This window comes from Lissotriton vulgaris, chromosome 2_1, assembly GCF_964263255.1.
Source record: "Lissotriton vulgaris chromosome 2_1, aLisVul1.2, whole genome shotgun sequence".
NCBI classification, from domain to species: domain Eukaryota; kingdom Metazoa; phylum Chordata; class Amphibia; order Caudata; family Salamandridae; genus Lissotriton; species Lissotriton vulgaris.
Genome location: NC_141687.1, coordinates 1,821,650,373 through 1,821,667,466, shown reverse-complemented (window position 1 = coordinate 1,821,667,466; position 17,094 = coordinate 1,821,650,373). Strand labels below are relative to the sequence as shown.

The 17,094-nt window shown below is 48.0% G+C and overlaps 1 protein-coding gene across 2 annotated transcripts in view; it reads right to left on the bottom strand.

Moving 5' to 3' along the window:
- Nucleotides 1-2,561: 2,561 nt before the first annotated feature.
- Nucleotides 2,562-17,094, bottom strand: part of CTDSPL2 (CTD small phosphatase like 2) — a 459,434-nt gene continuing 444,901 nt past the window's right edge. For both annotated transcript variants that reach the window (XM_086957909.1, XM_086957910.1), the window contains exon 13: nt 2,562-4,733. In XM_086957909.1, the coding sequence (XP_086814035.1) occupies nt 4,668-4,733 (66 nt within the window). In that variant the 3' untranslated portion in view covers nt 2,562-4,667. The remainder of the gene's footprint in view (nt 4,734-17,094) is intronic.

Genomic DNA, 17,094 nt, shown 5'->3' with positions numbered 1-17,094 from the left:
TAACGTCCAGGCTGGACTACGGAAATGTCTTATACTTAAGTGCCAGTGAAAAATGCTTGCAACGATTACAGCGCATACAAAATGCGGCGGCCCGTTTGATCCTACAACAACCTAGAAAAGCGTCAGCAAAAAAAGCATTGAGAACCCTACACTGGCTGCCGGTCAGAGAACGGGTGACGTTCAAGGCCCTCTGTGTAGGGCATCGCATCCTCCATGGAAAAGGCCCTAAGTACCTGCCTAGTCTCCTCAAACGTTACGAGCCCCCTCGCCAGTTAAGATCTGGTGGCACGGGGCAGGTTCAGGTCTCTAAGTTCAAAAGAGTGTGAATGGGTGGACGGTCCTTTAGAGTCCAGACCGCCATCAACTGGAACAAACTGCCAATGAGATTGAGATTGGAGACGTCAGAGCCCGCATTCCGAAGAGAGCTCAAAACAATTCTGATCGCCTAAGACTCATACCTTGAAAAGACTCTACTTAGGCTGGATGTAAGCTATAGCTGAAGCAGCAACAGTTCAATAGCGCGGGGACACACTTGCTAGTGTAACCATGCGCTTTACAAGCTGTATAAAATAAATAAATAGTACGTCATCTGCTTAGTCCTAGCAGATCAGGTTGAAGGAGCTGTCTTACAGGAGAAGGTTCGGGTAGTTATTGAAGAGAGGCAAGGGTGGAGTCATGAGGGGCACCTGCAAAACATAGGAAAGGTTCTGAGCAAAACAGATGGAAGTGCGATAAGCTATGCAACGAAGTAGGAAGAGATAACATGCAGGACTGCACACTCATTTCTAATGCCATCGAGGTTCTGTATTAATACATGCTGGTGTACTATGCTGGAGGCAGAAAAAATTTCACCAAAGAGGTAGGACACAGATTTAAAAAAAAAACTTAAAGTAGGTGGTTCTAGGTTTCTTGGTTTGTGCCCCCGTTACTTGCAATATTACTTCTGGCTCTACTCCATCGGCTATCATGTATGTAGTGTCACAAATTGAGCAGAGTTCCTTAAACCCTTTTAGTGTTGGAAGGTGCAGAATTGAAAAGAGTGGGAGAATACACTCAGTTCCCTGTACTTGCCTATCTCTCTACACCCTACAGATCGGAAAATAATAGCTGTTCCTTTAGTAGCTGCTCAGGCAGCCCATTGACAATGCCCATCTACATGAGACTTACAGATTTATGATAAACATGGCTTCCTTCTTTGAGCAATGGGAGGCATCCTGGAGGGCGGACATATTAAATGCAGAGTATTGATTAGCCTTTTAAGGGGTTTTAAGAATCACGTTTCCCTAGAACTCCTTTGGTACAAAAGTGCCGAGTCTGCTCAATTTGTCAGCAATAACAGCACCTTATTATGAGAAGCTGGGCATGCAGCTGGGAAGCTGGGCATGCAGCAGTTTGATATTCCTTCCCCATGTCAGTATTTGTCATGTTTGGTTGAACTGGATGAAGTATCTAGTACTTATCTAACTGATGCTCTAGTGTTCCATTGTTGGGGGAAGAACGGATTCTTTCACACAATGTCCTTTCCTCCATACTCTTGCAATTAGCAAGTATTCATTAAAGTATGGGGAGGTAGTCAACACCCCCAAATATTCCTTTGTCTGAATAACATATGTGCAACTCTGATAAAGGGATTATGTCCAGAGTGCAACATTTAGAATATAGACATGAAAAAATGATTATTTCAGTCTTCCAGATATAAAGACAGGCTTGAAGCTGAAAAAACTGACGGCACCTTTAGAAGGAAGAGCCTTGGTTAACAGGAAGGGTGCACCATTATTAGTCAATTCTCAACAAAAATTGAAAGGATGATAAGAGGAAAGAGGGTGAAGCTCACCGACTGCTTTTTATAAAGTAACTGACACATAAAATGTATTCTTGTATGAACCAGATAAAGCTCTTTGTGCCTTTCAGACAATAGAAGATCAAAAAAGAAGAGTGCACAGAGAAGCCATGCAAAAGAACTGCAGAGCAAACTTGCAACATGACGTTTGGAAGTCAAGGGTTCTATCTGGGTAAGGCCAAGATGTAACCAATTTTCATAATTTCAAGAAATATTTCTGCTAAGACATGCTCAAACCTCCATCCAAACAGTCAGATTCACCCAGCTAAACCATAGAAAAAGATTAGGTCACCATAGTGCAAGAATAAAGCAGGTTCACACTGGCTCTAGTTACTTGGAATCTGTGGACATAGCAACATGTTTTAGGGTCCCATGAACGAGCACTTGCACTTCATGGGTGGAATTTAAGTGACGGTGAACAATACGTGTGAGAGAAACGTTACAGCAAGGCAGGAGAGGATATGCCCTGTCTATGGATGCAGTGATAATATAAATATTTGGCAATGCCAAGTACCCATTGTTCACATAAAACACCTACATCGCTGGAAAGCTCAAAGAGCTGCAACAGTGAAAACAGTGACATTAACAGATACAACAATGGTTCAATAGATCATATGTTCAAAACAATAAATGTTTAAGACTAATGGCTTTATCATAAAACCAGGGAAACAGAATGGCAGTAAATGGGGTCAGAAACTAAACGTTAGCGCAAAAGCATATATAAAAAGATAACATTATGTACAGTTTATTTTGATAGAAGACAGTGAGAATATGCCCAGATACCCTAAAGATAAATACATTCTTGAAGGATCTGCATTAAAAGAAATCCATCTGTAGCTTCTCCTTCCAGCAAAACACCCTTTAAATACAAAATCAGATATCCATATTGAAAACACTCAGTTTTTCTGAAGAAAATCTGCCATGATGACCGTTATAACTGTCTCTTTAGAACAAGGATTTCACACAAAATAGACTTGCTCTACATGCTAGAACTGTCCTTTTGTTTGAGGGACTGGGTGCTGCCTTTTTCTTTTTTAAAAAAACACTTCGCTTCTATGTGCTACACACACACAACACATAGCATAAGAAAACACTCAACCGGATGAATAGTTAAAATCTTCATTAATACACTGAGAAAAGTTGACAATAACTCGTGCTTTTTTCCTTTTAAATCAAAAAAATTACAAAAAATTAATTTTTCCTAAAAAGATTTCTCCATATTGTAAGGGCTCCTTTTAAAATGAAGCTGTGTGGATTTATACAATAGGTGTACAAGTGAACATGTACTATACATTTAAGAAAAATTAACTCATCCTCTCGTCTGTCCACCTTTTAAACCCAATACTGTACTTTCTTAACAAGCGTACAAAATATCAAACCTCTTTAGAAAAAAAGTGCCTTTCTTTAAACATACTTTTGCAAGATAACTGACAAATAGCCTGTGTTGTGTCTCAGCGCAGTCATGGTCAAGAGGCAGAGCAGACAGCCAACGTTTAGAAATTTTGCCCTTCAAAAAAAGTATTCCCACTCCAACCCCCCCACCCCCTCTCAAAGGGGGAAGATTATAGTTATAAAAAGTGCCAACCTCTTAGAACGACTGCTTTTGCACTAGGCTTGTAGCACACTTTTCCAGAAGCTTTAGGAAAATATTGATGACAGCCAAATAGCAGACTGCACAGTTGAACACGAGTGTGAGAGTCACTGTATAGGCAGACAGGCCACAGCTACCCAATTAATGATATAACGGCAAATGTGGCACAGGAGCTGCTTACACCCATCCAGTGCAAAAAAAAAACCTATGTTTTTTTTATTTTTTTTAAAAACACTTACCCTCCCCACCTTTTAAATATTGGCTCCGAGGTGCTGAATACTGCCTTTCGGAAGAAAAGCCAAGAGGGCAACGAAATGCATAAAGTTGCTTCGGTGGTGACCAGTAGACAGTCACCTGCAGAAGAATATGTGCAGGACCAGTTTAGAAGCAATTCATCTCCTCGGTTCATTGAGACCGGGGACTGATCGGTCAGATCTTGAAGGTCTTGTATATACCCGGTTTCTTGATTTGATTTCTTTTAAAGGTTTTGACAACAGTAGATTACAGGTACAAAATATAAATGCGGCTTTTTTCTAAATGGAACTTACATGGACTAAACCTAGAATTTTTTTTAACAAATATACAATTTGCAGGCAGACAAAGCAGGAAAAAAATGGCCATTCAATTATATGATAAAAAAATCCTAATAAAATTTGGCTAGGTCCAGAATAATCTATCAAGCGTCTCGACTAAAGGAATGCATAACGAAATCCTATCCTAATACAGGTCAAAAATGTAAAAAGGCTATAAACCTGAACAGGAAAATTAAAAACAACGTTTACTGGCCATTCCTGTTGAAATCGGACTCTAAAAGGTAACAGAAAAGTGGCTTAAAAACCCACTCGGGAGCACCAAGCAGAGGGGAGAGAAAGTCCGTTTCCACCCTGCTATGTCATGGGAGGCCTGCATCAGAGCAGGCCACACTTCGGCAGCAGCGAGGAGCATCCCCGTGCTTTTACAGATGTCCTCCTCCGAGCTGCACACATGCCAGTTCTGAAGACTTCTCGGTTTCAAGCCCCGATCCCACGGTAAGGAATGGGCGACAGATCGGCAAGTTTATCTCTGCATGTCTTGATTATGGTTGGGCACCAAATATAAGAAAAGCTAAGAAGGGGTACAAAAATGCAAAAATTTCAACAGTAATGGGAATGGGATTCTCGCTGTGTTTTACAAAGTTCAGCACAGTCTGGCATCGTCTTCCCTAAACCCCTCCAGCGATCTGACAAGGCCTGATGTTTAGTCCTGGGGTAGCAAGTCATGCAAGCGAAATCTGTCTCTGATATGAGGCCGCACATCCTCATTCTGTAAAGAAAGAAAAAGACATAAGGGGAGTTAACTCAGTTTACAATGTATTTGACATCATGAGCAGACCACAGAGAATATTCATGAGTGGACTTTCATTGGGACGGGTAGAAGGGGGGGAGGGGGGAGAAATCAGGCCCACATTCATGTATTTGGGACACAAGCTCCACAAAATGGTCAGAAAGTAAGAATAATAAAACTAGCAAGAAACGTTCATTACCAATTACATTTCATGAATGTAGTGACATTGATATCGCCAAGATTAGGAAATGCATATTTTTTCAAACATCTCCCTCCAAGGTCTTTCTTTGTCTCTAACTCACCCCCAGTTATATTTCATACACTGGTTACTAAGATGTTGTTGCATGTGAAGCAGACACTAAAGTGGAAGGCGCTTCGGATTTTGCAAAGTAGCGGCTTCGTAGCCCAGCTCCATTACTGCGAGTATGTCTAATAACAAATAAGCAAGAACCAAGTCCTAGTAAAGGATAAAAGAATAAAACGCCACAAGCATCAGCTTGCATGGAATGTTCAGTAGTGTTTCCCAAAAATACGATTGGCGTCCACATGGCTGCCGTGCACCTCAAGAGCCACCAACGCAGCCTAGGCTCTGGGGGCTACTGTTGAAGCTATTGGTTTCACGAACGAAATAGTTACTTACCAGTAGGAGTAGTTTAGCAGCGTGAAGAATTTTCTGGATTCCCATGCTGTGCACTATTCCGCCACCCAGTGGTTGGGTCCGGAATTGTCTCTTGTTTTGGTCGCTGTCGACCACCATTTGGTGCCCGGTACGTCCCCTGTGACACATCAGACGATATCCTGGAGGTCGATGTGCGCTGTAGCCATCTTTGGATTCTTTTTTCAGTTTATATTTTGTAATCCTAGAAATGGTTTTGAAAAAATTACTGATTTAGTTCTTGGCTTCCCCACCTGTTTGTTTTCCTTATAGGGGAGGCTAGGTGGGTCACATGCAATTCCAGAAATTTAATCAAGATGCAAAACTACTCCTACTGGTAAGTAACGATTTTGTTTTGCAGCGTGAAACCTTTTCTGGATTCACATGCTGTGCATCAGATTACGTAGCGGTTTCTCCCTTGTTTGGGAGGCTGTGGTGAAAGGAAGACCTTGCAAACAGGTGTTGAAGAACCCTCTGTCTAATTTGAGTTTCCTTATTCATTTGTATGTCTAAACAATAATGCTTCGTAAAGGTGTGTGGTGATGCCCATGTTGCTGCTGCGCAAATGGAATCAATGGATACATTGGCCATAAATGCCAATGTTGCTCCTTTCTTTATAGTGGAGCGAGCTGTTGGTTGCATGGTTAGTTCCTTTTTGGCATTGCCATAACAAACAAGTTACTTACCTTCGGTAACAATATATCTGTAAGAAACAGTTAGTATGAGATTCCATACCTTAGAATATCCCCAGGCGTCAGACTGGATCCGTAAATTTTTGCGTAGCAGTACCCTTGCGCGTCGGTAGGCGTCGTCTGCGTCGTCGTCTGAGTACTTAGACGCCGCCTCCGTGTGCTGACGTCAGTTCTTAGACACCGCTTTTCCACGCCAGAAACGCAGAGCCATGTTAAAAACCAACACTGGTGCCAATGAAACTAGGGTCCTGAAAGGGGATGACCTTAACCCTAGATATCGGTTCGCAGAACAGGGAGGATGGGTGGGGCGGTAAGGAATCTAATATTAACTACTGCTTCTTACAGATATATCGTTACCGAAGGCAAGTAACTTGTTCAACTGAAAGAAACAGGTTAGTATTAGATTCCTTACCTTAGAATAGATACCCCAGCAATACCAACCCCGGTGGTGGGTCTGCGAACCAATAATCACACCAGAAAGTCCTGGAGGACAGAATGGCCAAAGAAGCCATCCCTCCGAACTTGGCTGTCCAGGCAGTAGTGTCTCGCAAACGTGTGCAGCGATGCCCACGTAGCTGCCTGACAGATGTCCTGCAAGGGGACACCACGGCCCAGGGCAGTGGTAGCCGCCGAGGCCCGAGTGGAATGGGCCCTCAGCCCAACAGGAAGATCCTTATTTGCCAAGGAGTAACAAGCCTTGATACACAAGACAACCCACCGAGAGATGGTCCACTGGTGTACCGCACGTCCCTTTTTAGCGCCCACATAACCAACAAAGAGTTGGTCATCCACCCGGAACTGGCGAGTGCTATCCAGATAAAACGAGAGCGCACGTTTTGGGTCCAGACGGTGGAGCCGCTCTTCCTCCTTTGAGGGATGCGGAAAGAAGGTGGGTAAGGTAATAGACTGCCCGATGTGGAAGGCCGTAACAACCTTGGGCAGGAAAGAGGGTCTAGTCCGCAACACAAACTTGTCCGGATGGACAGGAAGGAAAGGAGGTTTGGATGAAAGAGCCTGGAGCTCACTCACTCTCCTGGCAGAGGTGATGGCAACCAGGAAAGCAGTCTTCAGAGTAAGAAGGCGGATAGGACAGGTGTGAAGTGACTCAAAGGGAGCGCACATCAGGTAAGTAAGAACCAGGTTCAAGTCCCACTGAGGCATCACGAATGGAACAGGTGGAAACGTGTGTGTGATGCCTTTCAGAAAACGAGTTACAATAGGGGACTTGAACAAAGATGGTTGATCAGGGAGCCTTAGAAAGGCCAAAAGGGCAGAAAGGTAGCCCTTGATAGTGCCCAGAGCAGATCCCTGCTGGGCAAGAGAAAGAAGGAAGAGAAGAACCTCAGAAAGAGGGGCAGAAAGAGGATCCACAGCCTTTGCTGTGCACCATGCCACAAATCTGTTCCACCTGCAGGCATATACCGACTTTGTGGAGGGATGCCTGGCTGCCAGAATGATATTACAGACTTCAGGAGGCAAGTCAAATGGTCTCAACTGTCGCCGCTCAATATCCAAGCATGTAGGTGGAGACTGGACAGGTTCGGGTGGAGGACCGTCCCCTGCTGCTGCGACAGAAGGTCCTCCTGAAGAGGCAGACGAACCGGGGGATCGACTGACATACTGAGTAGCTCAGGATACCAGTACCTTCGTGCCCAGTCCGGAGAAAATATTGATGACTTGGGCCCGGTCGCGTTTGATCTTCAGCACTCTGGGCAGAAGTGGTATAGGCGGAAAGGCATACAACAGACCGCAACTCCACTTGCGACGGAAAGCGTCTCCGAGCGAGTGCCGCCTTGGAAATTCCAACGCGCAGAACTGATGACATTGCGCGTTCTCTTCGGTGGCGAATAGATCTAACCAAGGCTCTCCCCACTACAGAAAGAGACCTCGCGCTACGTCAGAGTTCAGACGCCATTCGTGATCCATCATGCACCGGCGGCTGAGCTCATCCGCCCTGGCGTTCAGAGAACCTGCCAGGTGTTGAACCACCAGGATTTCCAAAAGAGGTCGCACACTGCTTGTCCCATCAGCGTGTGACCCCGGAGCATGAGGGTCGATGTAGTAGGTATCAGCAGGTGCGCTTCTACCCGAGTCTTGAACCATCAGGAGCACGCCCTGATGTTCCAGACACTGCCAGAGGCGCAGAGCCTCCTGGCAGAGGGTCCATGACCCCACCCCGCCCGGTTTGTTGCAGTACCACATGGCGGTGTTGTTGTCCATGAACACCTGCACTACACTCCCCCGGACCGAGGGGAGGAATGCCTTCAGTGCAAGACGAATCGCCCGCAGCTCCAAAAGGTTGATATGGAGCCGGGAATCCGCCAGAGACCAGAGGCCTCTGATCGCCTCTCCCATGTGGCCTCCCCAGCCCTGGAGGGATTCGTACGTCACAACTACGTACTCCAGTTGGGGAAGGGAGAGGGATCTGCCGCTGACCCTATCGCGGTCTGTGAGCCACCACTGCAGCTGCCTCGCAGTGCCCTCCGAGATCAGGACATGGTCGGACAGGTTGCCCTGATGCTGGGCCCACTGAAACTTCAGGTCCCACTGTAGAGCCCGCATCCGCCATCTGGCGTGATGCACCAGAAGGATGCAGGAAGCCATCAGCCCCAGAAGCCGCAGCGTCAACCTGACCGAGACTCGGGATAAAGGCTGAAAGATCGGAATCAGAGCCTGAATATCCCGAACCCGCAGCTCGGGAGGATAAACCCGAAACTGCGCAGAGTCGAGAACCGCTCCGATGAAGAGGAGCTTTTGAGAGGGACAAAGGTGTGACTTCGGCACATTGATGGAGAACCCCAGCAGGGGCAGGAGGTCCGCAGTTGTCTGGAGGTGGCTGACGACTGTCTGGGGCGAGCCCGCCTTCAACAACCAGTCGCCGAGGTAGGGGAAGACTGAAAAACCCCTAACCTGCGCAGATTAGTTGCGACCACCGCCATCACTTTCGTAAACACCCGTGGGGCGCTGATAAGGCCGTAGGGGAGCACAGTAAACTGAAAGTGCTCTGGGCCTACCGTGAACCGCAGATAGCGCCGGTGGGCTGGCAGGACGGGGATGTGGAAATAAGCATCCTGCAAGTCCAACGCTACCATCCAGTCTCCTAGGTCCAGGGCAGCTAAGACCTGAGCCAGTGTCAGCATTTTGAACTTCTCCTTCCGGAGGAAGCCGTTTATGTTCCGTAGGTCCAAGATAGGGCGTAGGCCCCTTTTGCCCTTCTTGGGTACCAGAAAGTAGTAGGAGTAGCAACCACACCTTACTTCTGGCCCAGGAACGCGTTCGATGGCCCCCTTGGCCAAGAGGGCCGTAACTTCCTCCTGCAGAAGTCGCAAATGATCCTCCGACACGCGGTCGAATTGCGGTGGCATGGCTGGAGGGATCGTCTCGAAGGGGAGGCAGTAGCCCCTTCGGACGATTTGCAGCACCCACCTGTCCGATGTGACAGTGCGCCAGTGGAAGTGGTGATGGCGAACCCTCCCCCCCCCCCCCCCCCCTACCCCCCACTGGCGTCACATGGGCCTGAAAGCACGGACTAGGAGGGTTTTGAGGCGGATGCTGCAGGGGCAGGTGTGGACTGGCCTCGCCGTCGTCCCTGACCGCCTCCACGGCGGTTTCCACGGCAGCCACCGCGTTGGTAAGTAGTCTGCGGTGCGTGGCTGGCCGCATGCCCCTTCCTTGGCCACGAAAGATGCGAAAGGCACCCGATTGCTGGTGCGGGGCCGAGAGGCCCAAGGACTTGGCCGTAGCCCTGGAGTCCTTAAAGCGCTCAAGCGCATGGTCTGCCTTGTCGCCAAACAGGCGACGGCCATCAAACGGCATGTCCATGAGGGTATTCTGGACATCGGCCGAAAAGTTGGCGGACCATAACCAGGCATGGCGACGAACCGCCACCGTCGTTGCCATCGCTCTGCCCAGTGAGTTGGTTGTATCCAGTCCACACCGGATGGAATAGCGTGCTGCATCTCGACCCTCCACAAGGGCATGGGCGAGTTTAGCCTTGACCTCCGCCGGGCATTGTGGCAGCACGTCCGCGACCGTGTCCCACAGAGAGTTGGTGTAACGGCCCAAGAGGCATGCGATGTTGGAAGACCGCAGTCCCAAACTGAGGGAGGAGAATACCTTCTTGCCGTATTGCTCATACCTCTTGGATTCCCGATCGGGTGGAGCAGACGGGAATGCGTTCTGGGAGTTGGAGGACTGGATGACCAGGCTCTCGGGGGTGGGACGGGTGGACAGGAAACAAGGGTCGCCAGGGGCCGGGCGGTGGCGTCTGGCCATGTTCCCATCTACAGGCGCACCTGTAGCAGGCCTGGACCAAGTGCCCAAAAGAATGTCAGTCAAGGCCTCATTAAACGGCAGCAGAGGCTCGGCCGAGCTGGACTGCGGTTTAAGGACTTCAGTGAGGTTAGTCCTCACGGCCGCGATGGGGAGCTCTAGGCCCAAGGCCTTGGCCGCCCGCGTCAACACCACACTGAAGGTTGCCCCCTCCTCCGTAGCCACCGTAGGAGTTGAGACAAAGCCAGTGTCTGCCGAAGTGTCCAGACCACTGGCATCCCCAAGTTCACCTGTCCAGTCCTCTTGAGACTGACACTCACGTGTCAGAGGGTCCTCAGACCTCTCCCAATACACATCACCCAAGTCCTGAAATTCAGGGTTGTCAAAAGATGGGGCCGGTTCATTGAAGTAAAACTCTCCAAGCGGCGTCGAAAGTGGCGCCCAGCGGCACCGTTCCAATGCTGGAACCGGATCGAGGGAGGTATCCGGGACGGCGTGCCCGAAGACGGCGCCGGAGGTGACACCCTAGGGACCGGCACCGGTGAGGTCGTTAGGTCAACCGGCGACGACCCGGAAGCGGATCCAGCGGGGCCCTGCGACGCCAGGCCCGAAGGCGGCGTCTGGGCCGAAGCACCTGACCCGCTAGGGCCCCCAGACTGGTCCGCTGGGCCCGAAGGCGCCGCAGAGCCCGTCAGAGGAGAGAGGGACCTCATGGCCATGAGGAAGCGCTAGATCTCCTCCGGCGTCTCTTGCTGCCCAGGGACCGGAGGGTATGGGGCAGGTCGGACGCTGACAGTGAAGACACCGGCGGTGAGGGTCAGTGACCTACATCAGTCGGTCGCAGTCCTCACAGGCCTTGAAACCTGGCATCCTTACCGGCACCGTTCAGAATCGAAGACTCGAATTGGATCACAAAAAAGTTTAGTCAAAAAGTGACTAAGGTACCACTTTTTCGGGATCTGCGCTGCTGGCGCGGAAAAAAAGAAGAACCGACGTCAGCACGCAGAGGCGGCGTCTAAGTATTCTGACGACTTTATCACGGCGCCGACAACGGACGCGGAGCCGCAGACGACGCCTACCCACGCGCAAGGGTACTGGTACGCAAAAATTTCCGGATCCAATCGGACGCCTGGGGATATTCTAAGGTAAGGAATCTAATACTAACCTGTTTCTTTCAGATATAATTGGATAGCTTGTACTTGCAATAGTTCCTTTCATGACAACTGATCCTGTGTTGGTATGTGCATAAGCAACAAACAACTGTTTGTTTTTCTGATTTGTTCTGTTTTTTGCAAATTATACAGTAAAGCCCACCTTACATCTAGGATATGGAGGATTCTCTCTGCCTTAGTTTTGGGTTTTCGGAAACCTGTCAGGAGAATATTTTGATTTAAGTGATACTTAGATACCACTTTTGGCAAACATTGTGGGTTAGTCTTTAAGATTACTTTATCCTTGTGGATCTGTAAGTAAGGTTCTTGTATCGGTAATGCCTGCAGTTCACGTACTCTTCGCAGTGATGTTATAACAATGAGAAAGGCTGTATTTAGAGTAATATGTTTGATGTCCATTGCATTCATGGGCTCAAAGGGTTTTGTCATTAGTTGAGAAAGTACTATACTTAAGCTCCATGTTGGTACAGGAGCAGCTCTTGGTGGCGCTATTGTTTTTGTTCATTTTAAGAACCATTTGATGACTGGTCTTGTAAAAAACCTTTGAATGATTTTTCTCTTGTGTATGCCACTATGGCAGCAAGGCGCACTTTAAAGTTGGAATCATTTATGTTGCTGTTCATGAGGTAATATATGTAATAACTGTTTTTTGTGTATTGATTGAACTTGTGTTGTTGCTAGCAGTACACCATGTGGTATATCGTTTCCATATCGCTGTATAGCATTTCCTTGCTTCTTTTAGAATTTCTATGGTTCTTAGCGGTAGATTAAGCTGCCCAAATTTTATGTATTCAGGCGCCAGGCTGCTAGTTGAAGCGTTGCTGGTTCCGGGTGAAAAATCTGACCTTGTTGCATTGTCTGCAGGTCTTTTTCTGCCTTGATCCGGACCATTTCTCTTTTGTATGTACCACTCTTGTGTTGGTACCTTCTCTATTGCCCGTATTATGTATAGTTCTTGTATTTCTGCGTTTAGCAGTGTTTGTTCTGATCTGTTTAATATTCTTGTTTTCGGTGGATTTGCAGATGGTGTTTTTTGTGAGCTCTATGCAATATCCAAATTGCACCAAATGTATTATCCAATTGTCTGTTGTTATCCTTCTCCATTCTAAGTGGAAAAAGGATATTCTTCCCCCCACTGGTGTCTTGTGTGGGTCTTTTCCCGTGATACGTCAGTTAGAACCGTTTACTCTTCCTCTAGAGGATTGGCCTCTTCCTCTGCCACTCCTTCCTTTCAAAGGGCTTCTTCTGTTGTTGTTGCCACCCTTGGTAGCTAGACTGTTGACCCATCTGTTGGTTTGGGTTCTGTCCCCGAGATTGTTGTGGCATCTGCTGTCCTTAACCAAAGCTGCCTCTACCTGTGGTTTTTCTATTAGAGAAGCCTCCTCTTTCAAAAGATTCTCTTTGCTGTAGGGCCCCCATTGCCCTTGCTTTTTCATTGTCTTTTTTATTTTGCTGAAGGGATTCATCCACTACCTTGCCAAACAGAGCTTCTCCGTTAAATGGTCTGTTGATGATTGATGCCTGAACTTGTTTAAAGCCAGAAAATCTGAGCCAGGTATGCCTTCTGGGGATTGTTCCTGTGCGAATTTGCCTGCTTGCAGTATCTGCTGCATCTAGGGCTGGTTTTAGGTAGGTGTTGGCCACATTTTTCCCTTCTTGGACAATACATTTTGCCCTCTTTTTGTCCTCAGGAGTTTGTTCAGCAACTCTTCTATTTCGTCCCACTGCTGGCCATACAGGGCATTGGAGTTGGCAATGCGCCACTGTGTTGCAGCTTCTTTTTCCATCCTTCTCCCCACCATAGCCATCCTCTTACTTTTATTCTCTGGTGGAGGCCCGGTGTTGGAGACTGCATTTGCTCTCCTGACTGTGGTGACAAAGATGGAGTCAGGTGTAGTACTTCCTTGTATGTATTTTAGGTATCTTGAAGAGGGCTTATATTTTTTCTCCACTCTGGGAGTTACTCCTTTGTTTGATGCTCGTTCTTTAAAGGCTTCTTTGCCTTGATCCACGATACTAGGCAACCTAGGTCAATATGGTTTCCCGTTTGTTGCAGGGTTTCCAGTAGGAAGCATGTGTCACCTTTTTCTACCTCTAGGGGAACACCAAATTGGTTTGCTGCCTTTTTTACTATGTCATTATAGAAAGCAATTAAGAAGGGACAAGGGGAACCCATTAGATCGCTCAGGACCATGGGTAGCAAGTATTCAACAAAACAACAGGTGGTCCTGAGCATACGAAAATAGGGAAAACAATTAGATATATATAGATCACGATGGGGCTCTATATAGTTCAAGGTTCCTTGACCAGCCGGCCAAAGAATATTTATTGGTTCAATAAATTTATAGTCTCAAAGATACAACAAATAACCCGAGAATTACGGGTTACAATGGGGCACAGTCCTGTGCCATGCAAGGAGGAGAAAGGTGAGAAAGCAGAGGTAAGTGAAGAAAATTTATCAGGCAAACAGTGTGAGCTTGCAGGTCACTGGTATAGGTTATACATTTAGCAGTGTATCCTGGAGTCATTCATACAACCAATAGTATCAAGGAAGTACATGTATGAACTACTCTAAGGTCGACGTTTCGATCCCTAGCTCGGGTATCATGGGATCATCATCAGGACAAGTGAAGGGCATCATGTTCGTGGCCCTTCTGTTCCGACAGATCTTTATGGTGTCTTACCTTCTCAGGCTTCTTTTTCCACTCTCTCGCCTTCTTTTCGGCGCGGATCTTTTCGGAGTTCTTCTCTAGGATCTCAACGTTCTATCCTTGGTGTGTTGACTTTGCTGGCGCTCCCTGCTCTTCTTCGTCGCTAGAGAAACTCATGTCCCTCATGGAAGGTTTCTTCGTTTACTTAGACGTTGTGGTGTAGTGGGCCTGTCTTTGGTTTTGGCGTGTCTGGAGCGTTTTCGGCAGGAAAGCTGTGCAGCCCTCACAGTCATTGTCCGGATGATCTTCAGGCAGGTAAAGGTTGCACACAGCGTATGGGTCGGGTTGTGTGCATTTGTGGTGGCACTTGGGGGAGAATTTAAATGGGGTATTCTCCACGAACCCAACCTCGCCATTTGTGGACAGGAGTGGTCCTCTGGTGTTCTAACGGACACTCTGCTCCTGCCTTCAGCTATGATGTTGGTTGATGGAATATACGTCGATGATCCTTAGATAAACTTCTTTAAATGTTTTCGGGAAAAGACAAAAACTTTCTTCGGAGCTGCTCTTCTTCCTTCCAGACCCAACGGCGAAAAAAAAGAATCTGAAGATTGCTACCACGCACGTCGACCTACAGGATACCACCTGACGTCACACAGGGGACGTACCTGGCACCAAATGGTGGTCAACAGCGACCAAAACAAGAAAAAAAAAAACATTCTGGACCCAACCACAAGATGGTGGAATACTGCACAGCATGTGAATCCAGAAAAGGATTCACGCTGAAAAACCAGAGCATAAAAAAAACTGAAATCTAAATGTGTGCAAGTCTCAAACTAAAAGCACGCTTCTAAAGAAATTGGCACTAGAACACCAAAACAACCCAGCTATGTTGGCTTTGCATAAAATTATTTTTATGACGAATGCTACTCCTATTTAGAACGCATCTGCTCTTATTCTTCACATCTAGGTGTATTGATACCTAGAGGCAGGAATAAAAACTGCTTTGTAAAACGAGTTTGGCAAACAGGTGGGCACTCTGACTAGTCTACTTCAACCAATGTTGAAGTAGACTACCAATTAAAAATGTGGGTTACCCTTAACAATAGAACTTCTCACTGGAGAGAGCACGTGCAACAAGCCAGTCCGATCTAGATTGAGTTCATCTAGATGCACAAAATGATTTCTGTGGCCAGTTCCTGCAGTCTGGACGGTTATCCCATATATTCTTTAAGGGTCCGCCTATTTAGTATCATGTAACGCAAAGACAACAAGACATTGTGGGTAGGGCCAAGGTCAAAAACTCTGCCACTTGTATTTAGACTTGGGAACAGATTTAATATTTGGCAGATGGATTGTACTCCATCAAGGCAACAGAGCAAACTACTACATTGCCCTGAAGGAGAAGCCGCCTGCCAAATTTAGAAATGCACATCAGCCCGACAAACATTTCTATCATTCACAGAAACTGCTGTCACAGTGGTTCCTGTGAATGTATTGGAGCTTTCCTGTACAGCTCTGTCAATCATGACAGAGCCCTACAGTAAAGTTTCAAACATGTTTTATTTTCAAAGACAAAACACCAAAGTGGGATTTGGTCATTGAAAAAGAATAAAAGCGTCCCGAGTGGTCCCGGAGTTGGTGGGAGCGGATGGCGTCACCTTGACGGACCCGGCGGCGATAGTTGGGTCCTTCGCGGACTATTTCGAGGAGGTCTACGCCTCAGCGGACCCTCTTCCGGAGTCTGCGTCGGCCTCCTTTTTGGAAGATATAGAGCTTCCCTGTCTCTCGGACCTTGAGCGAGACGACATGGATCGGTCACTGACGGCGGACGAGGTGGCCTTGGCTATCAAATCCTTGCGTTCTGGCAAAGCGCCGGGGCCTAACGGCATCCCGGTTGAGCTCTACAAACCCAGGGCTGACTCGCTTGCCGGGCCCTTGTTGAACATGTTCCTTGAGGCCCGTGCTGTGGGAGAACTCCCCCCAGACCAGCGGTTGGCTACCATCGTGGTGATACACAAGGAGGGGAAACCGCGCGATCTTTGCCGGTCTTACCGACCCATCTCCCTTTTGAACGCTGAGCCTAAGATACTGGCTAAGATACTGGCTAACCGGCTAGTGGGCGTGATCTCGGACCTGGTCCACCCGGACCAGTCCGGCTTCATACCGCACCGGAACACAGCGCTCAACCTGAGACGACTCCATGCAGTAATGGCACGTGTGCACCTGATTCGTGAGCCTGCTGTCCTCGCCTCTCTCGACGCCACTATGGCTTTCGACTCGTTGGAGTGGAATTACCTGTGGGCTGTACTGGCCAAGTTGGGGTTTGGACCCGCATTCATTGGCTGGGTCCGACTACTGTATTCTGCACCACTGGCCAACGTGGCGGTTAATGGTCGGCTGTCGGCCTCTTTCGCGCTACGCAGAGGCACTAGACAGGGTTGTCCGCTTTCCCCGCTTCTATTTGCTCTGGCACTTGAGCCATTGGCGGCGTTGATCAGAACGCACCCCGATATCTCTGGCATATCGTGGTCCCCGGGGTTTGAGGACCGGGTGTCGCTCTATGCTGACGACATCCTTTTGTACCTCACTTCTCCCTGTCACTCACTCATAGTGGCCTTCGATCTCTTGAGGACCTTTGGGGCCCACTCGGGCCTGGTGATCAACTGGGCTAAGTCCTCGCTGTATGTACTGTCCGGAGATACGCCGCGTCTCCCCCGGGGATGCTCAATCCAGGTGGCCCAACAGGGCTTCCGGTACTTAGGCATCTACGTGTCGCGGGACTCCCGTGCCCGTTATTCACACAACCTCCTTCCACCGTTGGAGCAGCTGCGCCGGGACGTCGAGGGCTGGCGGAAGTTGCCGATCTCCCTTATGGGCAGAGCCGCCCTTTTTAAA